This window comes from Schistocerca nitens, chromosome 5 (genome assembly GCF_023898315.1).
Source record: "Schistocerca nitens isolate TAMUIC-IGC-003100 chromosome 5, iqSchNite1.1, whole genome shotgun sequence".
In the NCBI taxonomy this organism is placed as follows: domain Eukaryota; kingdom Metazoa; phylum Arthropoda; class Insecta; order Orthoptera; family Acrididae; genus Schistocerca; species Schistocerca nitens.
Window position 1 is genome coordinate 270,312,683 of NC_064618.1, and position 14,141 is coordinate 270,326,823.

The following is a 14,141-nucleotide window of genomic DNA, read 5'->3' on the forward strand; positions in this document are numbered from 1 at the left end:
AGTGGTTTAAGTCATACTCGGAAAAGCAAGCGAAATGATTTTTAGGTTTCACATACTATAACAAGATTACTATTGGTCCTCTCTGCCTGCCACACCCCCTCCCCTCCCTCCTGTATGTATCATTCACCACCCAACTTCAACTGAGAAAGAATTAGTGTAAGATTCTTTATATTAAAGATTAATTTCTTTGATAAAAATTTCACGTTAGGATATTAGTGTTGATAGCTGTTAGCAGCTGTATATTAAAATATTTATACAAACTCTCAGCCATAAGTTGCAATTTGGTAAGTTTGACTAGTTTCAGATTAACCTGACTAGTTCAGCTTAAGAGGCATTTGTTGATGTGGCAATATTACTGATGACAGGTTTTGTATTAATGATTTAAAAAGAATCTAAGATAAAGATTTCAAAATTATGTTGTAAGAGTTTGCAGTTTTCGCTGAGTGTTTTTTGAATTTTTTTTTCCATTAACCTTTTTACAGTAGTTGTTTAAAAATATATTGACACCAACCCAAACAACACTTTTCATTATTGCCTGGGATGAATGTCCATTGCAGCATACCCCATCAAATAATAAAAAGTCATTTTCGTGAAGAGTAGCAAGTGCTACTGCACAGGCAATAGCACGTTGATTCGTACAGGCAAGAAAATCTCTTTCATGTTCTTTGAGAAGTTTGCTGATGACAATATAAGTGTAGACAATCATATTTAAAATAGTGTCTGATGGGTATTTTAGTCCTCCATGATCAAGTCTCTGTATCAAACTAAAATGTTCGTTTATTGGCAACTCCTTTTCAATCACAATTTCATTAAGGCAACTCTCACATTTCAGCTTCTTAATCACTGCATGAGCACAGTAGCCTGCAATGAAAGTTAAAGACGTTGCAATATCTTTCACTGAAAGAACATCGTCTTGAGTTACACTGACTTCTATGTCTAATGTGTCTGTTTCTTCAACTTCAGAAAACATAAAATTTTTTATGGCCCCTACTGTGATATTGCCATAGGAAGGAGAACATAAAACTAAAGGCATTACACTTTGAATTCGAAGCTTCTTTTCTGCTTCATAGACTTGTGTCACTGAAACATTGTATTGGGAACCTGCAAGCTGTCTATACTTTCCAAAACGCCGCTCAAGCACATCTGTTTGTAGCTTGGCTGTCAGTAAATAGCTCATACCTAGCTCTTCAGTACAGTATCGAGCAATCTCTACCACGGCATATGTTGTATGCTGAATAGCAAAAAATGTTTCTTTTGTGAGAAACCCACTTGACAAACCCTTTGCTTTCCACACATCAAGCCAGTCTAGAAAATCTAGCAAAAATTGCATAGAAACGCTATCAGTTGTCAACGGATCCATATAAGGATTCTGTTTGTGTTTCCCTTTAAACACTGATTTCACATTCATGACATCAAACCATTTTGTTATTATTCGAATGTATTCTGCTGTTGATGGTGCATGTCTCAAATCAAATTTATCACTAGCTACCTCAAGGCCCTCTGACACATGTCGATTGAATATCTGCAGCACTAGTTTCATGCTCTGTTTTTCTAATGATGTAGGGCAAAGTGATTTGAGAGACAATGTGTGACAATATTTTACTAAAGAACTGGAATCTATGTCATAAATCTGTTTCAGTGTTTTAAAAGAAGCTACAGAAAACTTATTTTCTTCCACTTCTTTTCTAACTGGAAACTGAGGATAAAACATATCTTTACCATCATTTTTTTGGTTCAGCCACACATTTCTTATGCATTTAACAATGTGTACGGCATCAATTAAAAAGAAAAGTGGGCGATTAGGATCAGATGGATGTTTAAAAACTATATTAACAGCTTTATCCAGAGAAAACATTGACATGGTTTTGCTATTGATTTTGTTGTTGTCAGTTACCACACAAAAAACCCTATAGCCTATTAGTTCAAGGCCATTTATTATGGCCAGTAGCACATCGTATAATGCATTAGATGAAATGGTTTTCACCGGTAAAATGTGAACAATATCCCTGTACAAAGACTTGACACTCTGCAACATAAATACAAATGCTGAATTTGCAGCACATTCCGAGTTATATGACATGCCCAAAACACTACCTCCTTTATATTCCAAATAAGAATTTAGATGAATTTCATCTACACTCAAAACAACATTGACATCATTGCTGTTCAAGTATTGAAATTTCTGTCTTGCATAGGACAGGAAATTACTTCCCCCAAGCCTTTCGTGAGATGGATTCACATTAAATTTGCTGCAGACCCTACGCAGAGTGCTTGGATGTGGCATTTTCATTAATGAGCTGCTACGTAAAAAATTGTAAGCATGAGATGAAATGGAAAATAGCAAACAACACAGTATCATAAATGTAGAACTAAACCTATGATTAAATTTCTTTACATTTATGAGACTAACTTGTTCATATATAAAGTCTACCATCTCCTTTTCACTCTCCTGTAAACTGTTTTTCAGCACTCCTAGACTGTCTTTCACTATCTCTACAATACTATCTATAGAAGTTTCTGAGTGCCCACAATCTGTGTCTGAATACTCCTGCAGTACACTGACAATTTCATGGATATTGGTTACAATTACAGGAAAAGATCTTTTTCCTAATGTCTTAATTTGTACATCTTTCTTAAACAATGAAACATTTAAATTACTATCTATAACGACAGAATGTGTGATTAATGGTGCTGGATTTCTTATTATCTTTAAAAAACAAACAAAATCACTGTGTTTTTCGATCACACTCCACTCGTTGGGCAAATCCACTTCCTTCGTACGCAACATCAACTCTTCTAAAGAACTGAAGCTGAAAGTGTTTTCATAGTCCTTCTGTGATGCTAAACTATATTGTAACGCTGCAGCTAACTGCTCATTTTCAAGCCTTTGCTTTTTCTCCTCTGGCCCTTCACGTCTACTTTCTTCCTTTGAAAGGTAGGAAGGACAGTTTGGGAGTAGTGATGGAACTGCATGTGGTCTCAAACGTGGTTTGAGAAGGGGGGCTCTTAATAACTGACCAGTCCTTTCATCCACAATTTGTGTTTCCCAAATAACATCATCCTTGTGGAAGTGAACATGACATACCTGTAATTAAAAATGAATAAAAAATGAAAACTGTGCTTACAACTGAATGTGATGACAATATTAATAGTGTGAAAACAATTTATGAATATAAAGTTAGTTTCTAGTTCTAAAATACAAATAGACTCCCAACTAAAATGCAGAATACTCAAGTGATAAATGTGGCCATGGCATAGTAACTCTATAAAACAATAACACTTCAATATCAAAACACATGCAGTTACATGTCATGGCAACAAGCTCTTAAAGAGATGGTGAAATGAAGAAAGTACTTTCCCCATCAAAAATTACAAACATTGACTAATGTTTGTAGCATGATTCAATAACAGTGACAATTTTTTTTATAATTTAGCCTTGAAGCTCATATATTCACAAGAGGGGTGGGACTTTTGCTTAATGTCTTGCTCTATTCCCCCCCACCCCCCACCCCACACACACACCTCGGACACAAGAAAGCATGATGACACCAAACTCACACAGGTGTAATCCATAGAAGCAACTGTGACACAGTAACAGAATAATACAAAGTAATTGTCACACTGTGTAACCTTTAGAACTACGAAATACTTAAAGGTAGTGCTTTTTATCAGATAGACACTGTTTTGCTTTTGATATCAGTTCATAACTTACATAAAAACTGACAGTATGATGAACTAATACATTGCCACTTATGTGCTACCTATTAGGCTAAACATGAGCACACAATTGCTTTCAAGTACTGTAGCTGTGTATCTATAAGACAGCTGTGTAGGTCACTGGCATGTATCTGAAATTCCAGACCCAGAAAGTAAGAATTTGTAAAATCCACAAGTATTTTTTATGTTTTCACAGTTTCTCCCTTTGCATTTTGTGATGGCCTGTTAATCCATTCATGTACTCATTCATTTTTCCTGTCTATGGTTCACTGTTAAGTCTAAAGCCTACTATATTCCCTAATAGTAACATTCCTTGCAATGACTTCAAATTCCCACCAATAATTTATTAAAAACAAGCGACTGAGACACTGTTTTTACTTCATTTTCAATTTCTGGGTAAACCACATTACTTGTTTTTGAACAGGCAACTTCCTAAAGACTTTTACAGCAAAAAGAAACACTAAATACAGAAGCAGAATACATCGAAAGTCGTCTGTATCTTAAGTGCACGTACTTAATTATAAACCGACTTTTATTCCTAACAACAGGCAGCATAAACAGTAAGTATAAAGATATACTGAGATATTTAACTACGTAAGTATGACTGTGCTTAGGCTATACTGGTTGAACTTACAGAATTCATATAACCTATACCAGCTAAACTGTAGAATTGCCAGGGCAAGAAAACGAAACGCTATTTAGTTCGGCACTTATTCAGTTAAGATCTATTAGTCAAAATGTCGCTGACCTTCCTTACTGCATAAGTGCCTATTCTGTGTTAGCACACTTAACCTCTTTTAAGAAATAAACAAAACAAATACTTACTCTTGAACTTGAAGAAGGAGTGAAGTTATGTCTGCGAATACGTGACAACCATTTCTTCCTCGTTGCTTCATCCTCCGGAAATTTAAACACGGTTACTTTTGGTCCACCGTCGTAATTTCCTCTACAATTCGGCACACAACAACGATACGGCATTTTGCAGGCAACGAAATTTTCACAGCAAAGAAAAACAGATCACCAGTTTAGTGCACAGAAACTAAACAACCAAATCACGTACACTAACGCAGGAACACCATTCACTATAATACTAAACTGACGCGTAACTCGCCGAACGACTATTCACAAGCACTGTTCCGTGAAACTGTTGAAGAAGGGACTATGTGTGTAGCCATCTTGTGACGTCACGCACTACGTAGACAGGCTTTCTTTTACAGGGGGTGCTGATACAGCCCGTCAGCATTGGCCAATGACGTCAGAACTGGCCAGAGAGTATTTATTACACCAATCCAAGAGCTGACAAGACTGTTCAGAAATAAAGGAATACGAGACACGAAAAATATAGTTGACATATATCAAGGTAAGTAGTATTTTCACGTTAAGGATACCGCGTGTTTGTATTGTATAGTTACGTAAAAAATGAAGGGGGAAAAATGGATGGAAATATTGGTAGCATAGAATTTTTCACGCCACATATATATGGGCTGTATCTCGAACATCGTTCGAACTGTATTGGTTAACTGCAGTACGGGATACAAGTTTAGCGTACATCGATTTCTACGTTAGTATTAATATCTTGTTGTTCAGTTGAACTATATAGGTCAACTGAAGCACGGGATACAAATTTTACATGTGTTGTTTCTTTCGCCTCCGCTACCACTAATAGTCTGTTCTTACGTAGATACTAGTACTACCGTTGGCAGATAGAGCTACGTACATAATATTTGTATCCCATATTTCCGTTGACCTATATATATGTACGCTGCTAACGAATATGTGGAAATGGACGTACGTTACATTTGCCACCTGTACCTCAGTTGAACTACGCGAAGAGGCAATAAGACGACACATACACAGTTTGTATCCCGTACTTCACTATAGGGTACAGTATTGTTTTTTCGCCTTCGATGCTAATGTTGTTGTTGTTGTTGTTGTTGTGGTCTTCAGTCCTGAGACTGTTTTCATGCAGCTCTCCATGCTACTCTATCCTGTGCAAGCTTCTTCATCTCCCAGTACCTACTGCAGCCTACATCCTTCTGAATCTGCTTAGTGTACTCATCTCTTGGTCTCCCTCTACGATTTTTACCCTCCACGCTGCCCTCCAATACTAAATTGGTGATCCCTTCATGCCTCAGAACATGCCCTACCAACCGATCCCTTCTTCTAGTCAAGTTGTGCCACAAACTCCTCCCCAATTCTATTCAATACCTCCTCATTAGTTATATGATCTACCTATCGAATCTTCAGCATTGTTCTGTAGCACCACATTTCGAAAGCTTCTATTCTCTTCTTGTCTAAACTATTTATCGTCCACGTTTCACTTCCATACATGGCTACACTCCGTACAACGACTTTCAGAAACGACTTTCTAACACTTAAATCAATACTCGATGTTAACAAATTCCTCTTCTTCAGAAACGCTTTCCTTACCATTGCCAGTCTACATTTTATATCCTCTCTACTTCGACCATCATCAGTTATTTTGCTCCCAAAATAGCAAAACTCCTTTACTACTTTAAGTGTCTCATTTACTAATCTAATTCCCTCAGCATCACCCGACTTAATTCGACTACTTCCATTATCCTTGTTTTGCTTTTATTGATGTTCATCTTATACCCTCCTTTCAAGACACTGTCCATTCCGTTCAACTGCTTTTCCAAGTCGTTTGCTGTTTCTAACAGAATTACAATGTCATCGGCGAACCTCAAAGTTTTTATTTCTTCTCCATGGACTTTAATACCTACTCCGAACTTTTCTTTTGTTTCCTTTACTGCTTGCTCAATATACAGATTGAATAACATCGGGGAGAGGCTACAACCCTGTCTCACTCCCGTCCCAACCGCTGCTTCCCTTTCATACCCCTCGACTCTTATAACTGCCATCTGGTTTCTGTACAAATTGTAAATAGCCTTTCGCTCCCTGTATTTTACCGCTGCCACCTTTAGAATTTGAAAGAGAGTATTCCAGTCAACTTTGTCAAAAGCTTTCTCTAAGTCTACAAATTCTAGAAACGTAGGTTTGCCTTTCCTTAAACTTTCTTCTAAGATAAGTCGTAAGGTCAGTATTGCCTCACGTGTTCCAACATTTCTACGAAATCCAAACTGATCTTCCCCGTTTTTCGAATCGTCTGTAAAGAAATCGCGTTAGTATTTTGCAGCTGCGACTTATTAAACTGATAGTTCGGTAATTTTCACATCTGTCAACACCTGCTTTCTTTGGGATTGCAATTATTATATTCTTCTTGAAGTCTGAGGGAATTTCGCCTTTCTCATGTATCTTGCCCACCAGATGGTAGAGTTTTGTCAGGACTGGCTCTCCCAAGGCTGTCAGTAGTTCTAATGGAATGTTGTCTACTCCCGAGGCCTTGTTTCGACTTAGGTCTTTCAGTTCTCCGTCAAACTCTTCACGCAGTATCATATCTCCCATTTCATCTTCATCTACATCCTCTTCCATTTCCATGATATTGTCCTCGAGAACATCGCCTCTGTATAGACCCTCTATATACTCCTTCCACCTTTCTGCTTTCCCTTCTTTGCTTAGAACTGGGTTTCCATCGGAGCTCTTGATATTCATGCAAGTGGTTCTCTTTTCTCCAAAGGTCTCTTTAATTTTCCTGTAGGCAGTATCTATCTTAACCCTCGTGAGATAAGCCTCTACATCCTTACATTTGTCCTCTAGCCATCTCTGCTTAGCCATTTTGCACTTCCTGTAGATCTCATTTTTGAGACGTTTGTATTCCTTTTTGCCTGCTTCCCTTACTGCATTTTTGTATTTTCTCCTTTCATCAATTAAATTCAGTATCTCTTCTGTTACCCAAAGATTTCTACTAGCCCTCGTCTTTTTACCGACTTGATCCTCGGTGCCTTCACTATTTCATTCCTCAAAGCTACCCATTCTTCTTCTACTGTATTTCTTTCCCCCATTCCTGTCAATGGTTCCCTTATGCTGTCCCTGAAACTCTGTACAACCTCTTATTCTTTCAGTTTATCCAGGTTCCATCTCCTTAAATTCCCACCTTTTTTTCAGTTTATTCAGTTTTAATCTACAGTTCATAACCAATAGATTGTGGTCAGAGTCCACATCTACCCCTGGAAATGTCTTACAATTTAAAACCTGGTTCCTAAACCTCTGTCTTACCATTATATAATCTATCTGAAACCTTTTAGTAACTCCAGGGTTCTTCCATGTATACAACCTTCTTTCATGATTCTTCAACCTAGTGTTAGCTATGATTAGGTGCAAAATTCTACCAGGCGGCTTCCTCTTTCATTTCGTAGCCCCAATGGATATTCACCTACTACGTTTCCTTCTCTTCCTTTTTCTACAGTCGAATTCCAGTCACACATGACTATTAAAGTTTCGTCTCCCTAATGCTAATACTATCGACAGAAAGTTATAGTTTTTATCACAGCAGTGACAGTAGTATCCCATTCTATAGTGGAGCTATATATCTATACACAACATTTGTATCATGCTCTCCAGTTGACATATATAGGTAAATCTCATCAATGTTGCATATGTCCTCCTTTTCGAATAGGTAGTGTCAGTGTAAAGGTCAACTGAAGGACGGGATACGAATTTTAGTTGTGTCGGGAGTTTCGCCTTTAATATTGCTGGTACAGATTCGTGAAAATCGTACTGACGCTACTGCTGGGAAACGAAAGAAGAACGACAGCTGCGAAATTTCTATTACGTACTAGCGCTCACGAAAACATACATAATGGTGTAATACAGCAATGAAATACGTCAAAACAGTCAAATGCAGTAAAAGAAAAAAATGGAAAGATGTACTTACCACACGGGAACTTCTCAAAAGAATCGATGCTCGTCTAGAAAGACATCAACAAAAATCACATACACATATACGCAACAAACAAAACATTACGAAAAACACACCGCACACACACACACACACACACACACACACACACACATACAAGCACATACAAGCACAGACACACACATTCACCCCCACCCCCCGACCTTCCTTCCTAATGTGAAATTAGCTAACAATTGCGGACGGTACATTTACCCATGTATGACAAAACATTTAAACGGGCAGTATGTTTGGGGAATACTACGCCTCCATGAATATTCGCCCAAGTGACTTTGAAATGTGGAAATCAGTCGTTTCCGCTTCCCTACAAGAGATTTCACAGCTGACCAGTAACCCTCTATGCTATTTGTGCAAGCACCTGTGGATAATGGTCTGAACTCAATGTTGTGGTTAACTACGAGATGCTGATAACCCCTTTCACGTAAATCCCTATATGAAGAACAACCATCTGAAATTACAATGCAACCCTCTGCAACGTGATCTTCAATTAACCTGACCAAACCTTCATTCATTCGATTGGGTACTATTTTAAACACTACAGGATGTATCCACTGCTTCACTAGGCCTCTCTTTCAAAACCACATTCAGTTATTTTAATGTGCAATGATAGCACTTATCCAGAACACAGATTTGTTTTATTATCTGTGGCTGAAAGTGAAGACATTATTATCTATGAGTAATGTATGACGTAGTGGTCAGAGCCGACGGGTTGTATCCCCTGCTTCACTAGACCCGGCAAGCTATGTGTATGGCGTATATTGCATACAGTACAAATGCAGCAAGAGTAATTTACATAACACCAAGACTACTGTGGGCCCTTGTTATTGGCTATGACGTGGCAATAAGATCAACTTGTGCCTTATTTTACCACTAAAAGAAGCCGCTCGACAAACCAACGGCATCATGAAGTGAAGTAAGATCCAGAGTTTTGTAACTGGAATTGTAATAGGCTGACCAGCGTAGTTGGATTTTTTTGTTTAAATGGCATTGTTTTCGTGCATATTGTCACGTAAATAATTTTCCTAAGTCATTGTCTAAGTAGTATCCATCCTATTCCTTTGTACGAACCAAGATAATCAGAAAATGAACTGAAAATGAAGCAAATATTAATTTATTCGATTATCAAAACGTAATTTTTCCAACTTTTGGACAATTAGGTACCATAATAATGAAATCTTTGCTGTAGTATGAATAATGTCAGAAATAGAATGATGCAAAAGCTAGTATTAATTCATTTGCTAAAAATATAGTAACTTTCATTTAAAAAATGGTACTAAAACTTTACCTAACTTGGACACTGAGTTTCACTGTCAAAGCACAGTTTCTTATTTATAGCTTGTGACATAATTTATAACTTTTATGACAAAGAAATATTAGAGTAACTGCTTGGTAAATGTCAGTCCTTACCAAGAAATAAATTCAAACAATCTTTCTGCTTGCTACAATTACGACAATTAGTATTATGGTGAGTAGCGTAACAAAAGGTTTCTCTCCGCAACCATTGAACAATCTTACTTTAATTGAGCTTTGAACGTTAATGTAATATGTTGTATGTGTTTACTATTTGATTATTATCTTACTACTGGGACATGTGTGGTGTGAAGTATTTGAAAGTGAGCGTTAGTTACTGTTCCTACGCTACGACGCCAATAGCTGTTCTTAGGTAAGAGTGCTTACGAGTATAAAATTCAGTTTCAATTTAATCATTCTTGTTCCGGTGAGAAACTGGCAACCGTTGGTTCTTTTCATTACTGATATATTTTTCCTAATTTTCCACGAACTACAGGTCATTAAAAACTAGTTTCAACCGAACTTTCTTTCTAATCGTCATTTTTAAAATAGTGAACCATGGCGATTCGGTTATAACTTCATCTACTTCTCTCGGTTTTGCATTATTCTTAGCAGTAGATGTTTTTAGCCCACATATTAGGGATTTAGGTACACGGTCATATAGAAAAGCATAATTAGCTGGAGAGATAGGAGGGCTATAGTACAGGAAGAAATTTGCTTAATTGTGTCCATGTACTCACTGGTGAAACTTATACAAATAAATTCCCATCATGCTGATGAATGTGAATGATGTTGTCGTTGCTGGGCTACTCCCTCTCACTCCACTGCCTCATGTGCTGACCCTTGTGAACTGTCCCTATGATTATTTCTGTTATCATTAAAACGTCTACCAAGTTTTCTGTGAGGGTTACGCTTTTACGAAATTCGAAAATCGCTGCTTCAGCTGCACGTGTCTTTCTCGAAGTAAGAAATTGTTATCTTTGGCGTCCGCTTCATGTTATCCAGAGCAGTAATTGACCAATAACCGTGTTACTTCATGTGTAAAGGATAGTGAACTGAAAATTTAATTAAAAATGGCAGATAGCGCTTTATGCGCTAAGCTTCTTCTTTGCCGTCTTAGCGCATTCAGTTGTCTATGAATGATTTGTGGAATTTGGAGTTTAATAACTGGACATCGGCTGACGTCTGTGAAGATTTATTTACGTCGAACTGACAACGTGTCAGCTGCTACGTTTTCTCGAGAGAGACACCTCTTTCCTACTCGGTGCTATGCTCTGGCATTCATGTGCATTATATTGATTTCGTATGCAATAACTGGACGCTTTGGGAGGCACTAGAATCAACGACGACAGCATATCCCAGATTATTAACAAGTCAGGAACGCAAAATTATAAAATACAGGGTGATTCAACAAGAATACCACAACTTTAAAAATGTGTATTTAATGAAAGAAACATAATATAACCTTCTGTTATACATCATTACAAAGAGTATTTAAAAAGGTTTTTTTTTTCACTCAAAAACAAGTTCAGAGATGTTCAATATGGCCCCCTCCAGACACACGAGCAATATCAACCTGATACTCCAACTCGTTCCACACTCTCTGTAGCATATCAGGTGTAACAGTTTGGATAGCTGCTGTTATTTCTCGTTTCAAATCATCAATGGTGGCTGGGAGAGGTGGCCGAAACACCATATCCTTAACATACCCCCATAAGAAAAAATCGCAGGGGGTAAGATCAGGGCTTCTTGGAGGCCAGTGATGAAGTGCTCTGTCACGGGCTGCCTGGCGGCCGATCCATCGCCTCGGGTAGTTGACGTTCAGGTAGTTACGGACAGATAAGTGCCAATGTGGTGGCGCTCCATCCTGCTGAAATATGAATTGTTGTGCTTCTTGTTCGAGCTGAGGGAACAGCCAATTCTCTAACATCTCCAGATACTGTAGTCCAGTTACAGTAGCACCTTCGAAGAAAAAGGGACCAAAAACTTTATTGGCTGAAATGGCACAGAAAACGTTCACCTTAGGCGAGTCATGTTCATACTGAGTTGTTTCCCGCGGATTCTCAGTGCCCCATATACAGACATTGTGACGGTTGACTTTCCCGTTAGTGTGGAAAGCTGCTTCATCACTAAACACAATCTTTGAAACGAAAGATTCATCTGTTTCCATTTGAGCAAGGATAAAATCACAGAAATCGATTCTTTTAATCTTATCAGCTGCAGACAGTGCTTGAACCAATTTCAGACGATAAGGTTTCATAAATAACCTTTTTCGTAGGACTCTCCATACAGTTGATTGTGGAATTTGCAGCTCTCTGCTAGCTCTGCGAGTCGATTTTCCTGGGCTGCGATCAAATGCTTGCTGGATGCGTGCTACATTTTCATCACTCGTTCTCGGCCGTCCAGAACTTTTCCCTTTGCACAAACACCCATTCTCTGTAAACTGTTTATACCAACGTTTAATACACCACCTATCAGGAGGTTTAACACCATACTTCGTTCGAAATGCACGCTGAACAACTGTCGTCGATTCACTTCTGCCGTACTCAATAACACAAAAAGCTTTATGTTGAGCGGTCGCCATCATAGCATCAACTGACGCTGACGCCTAGTCAACAGCGCCTCAAGCGAACAAATGTACAACTAAATGAAACTTTATAGCTCCCTTAATTCGCCGACAGATAGTGCTTAGCTCTGCCTTTTGTCGTTGCAGAGTTTTAAATTCCTAAAGTTGTGGTATTCTTTTTGAATCACCCTGTACATTTCAGCGATGCCAGCCAAATGCGTCAATACCTCTCTCTCTCTCTCTCGGTGCTGCGTAAAGTGCAGTTTTCATTTTTTTGAATATTTTCTTCCACTTTTATCTCCACGTCTTATGCTAGGTATATGTGATAAGCACCTCCATGCCATTATGAGACTACTTTGCTATCTCTCCGTCGGTGGAAACTGCATCTAGCACCGGTTTTGCGAACGACCACATATCCTATGTTTACAGCATATGGTCACTCTATTTATTACTGCGTGGAGATAAAACACGCCTTTGCCTCTCTCTCAATCGATCTCTGTAGAACTGGGATGTCTTTGGTACCTGAGTTAAGCAAGCGGTCCATTTCGCATTGTTCGAAAATGGTTCAAATGGCTCTAAGCGCTATTGGACTTAACATCTGAGGTCATCAGTCCCCTAGACTTAGAACTACTTAAACCTAACTAATCTAAGGACATCACACACATCCATGCCGAGGCAGGATTCGAACCTGCGACCGTAGCAGCAGCGCGGTTCCGGACTGAAGTGCCTAGAACCGCTAGGCCACAGCGGCTGGCTTTCACTTTGTGTACAAGTCAGTTTCCGTTCATCTGTTTTCGGGGCTAATATCTTTGCGCGAACCTCCTCTGTTATGCTTGTCGTCCCGATATGAGGGGAGACTACAAAAGTGCCATAGATTGGCTGTAGTGTGAACACCTGAGCCGGTAACGAAAACTTTCGTTATTCTTATACATGTTCCTAAAGGCCTTCAGCTTACCTCTAGTCTGAAAGGACCGTGCAAATATTGCGATTTCTTGCCACAAAACTGGACAGATTATAGTTGCGAGTTCGTACTTAGTTTACGGTCGTTGAACCTGCACTTGAATCGTACACTGTCCAGTCACATAGACATGTCAACCTAATAAAAGCACTGAATAACCAATTATTGCAGCACGGACGGGTGCGAGACATACAGGAAGAGAATCAGTGAGGTTCTGGAAGGTGCCGACAAGGATGTGGACGCAGTTGCACTATGTTTCTTGGTTGATGACACGGCGCGAACAGCCCGATCGAGGTGGTCCCAGAGATTCTCTCGATTGGGTTTAAATCTGGGGAGTTTGTCGATAGATGCATACTTGTGTTGATCCATTTCGCCTTCCAAGACGCCTCCTTTGCAGGTCTAGTTCCGTAGCACCGAACTAAGGAGGAAATCTTCATGGTGTGTCACAACATGAATTTACAACAGAAAAGCATCCTAGAAAGACGACAAGCTATAAGTTTATATAAACGCGATGAACAATATAGCACAGAAATCAGCTTAATATTTCAAGAAACCTACATTACTAGTAAGATATTTGAATTCCTATGGTACCTTAATGAAATGGATGCAGCAGTATACTGCACACCTTTCTGCACAAGAGTCAAGGAAGTGCGATCCAAATACAAATTGGATTTCTGCCTAGTGTTAACTGAGTAAAAGCTGCTAATTCATGAGAATAAGTTTACATTGTGAACAAGAAACTACAGTGGAGAATATATGTATTGAGAGTCCAG

The 14,141-nt window shown here is 38.7% G+C and overlaps 1 protein-coding gene across 1 annotated transcript; it reads right to left on the reverse strand.

Moving 5' to 3' along the window:
* Nucleotides 1–840: 840 nt before the first annotated feature.
* On the reverse strand, nt 841–4,916 carry LOC126260375 (uncharacterized). The gene is made up of 3 exons (XM_049957704.1): nt 4,543–4,916; nt 2,411–3,085; nt 841–861 (listed from the first exon to the last, which is right to left on the reverse strand). The coding sequence occupies exons 1-3, from the start codon at nt 4,693–4,695 to the stop codon at nt 841–843; spliced, it is 849 nt and encodes a 282-aa protein (XP_049813661.1). The 5' UTR covers nt 4,696–4,916.
* Nucleotides 4,917–14,141: the final 9,225 nt, after the last annotated feature.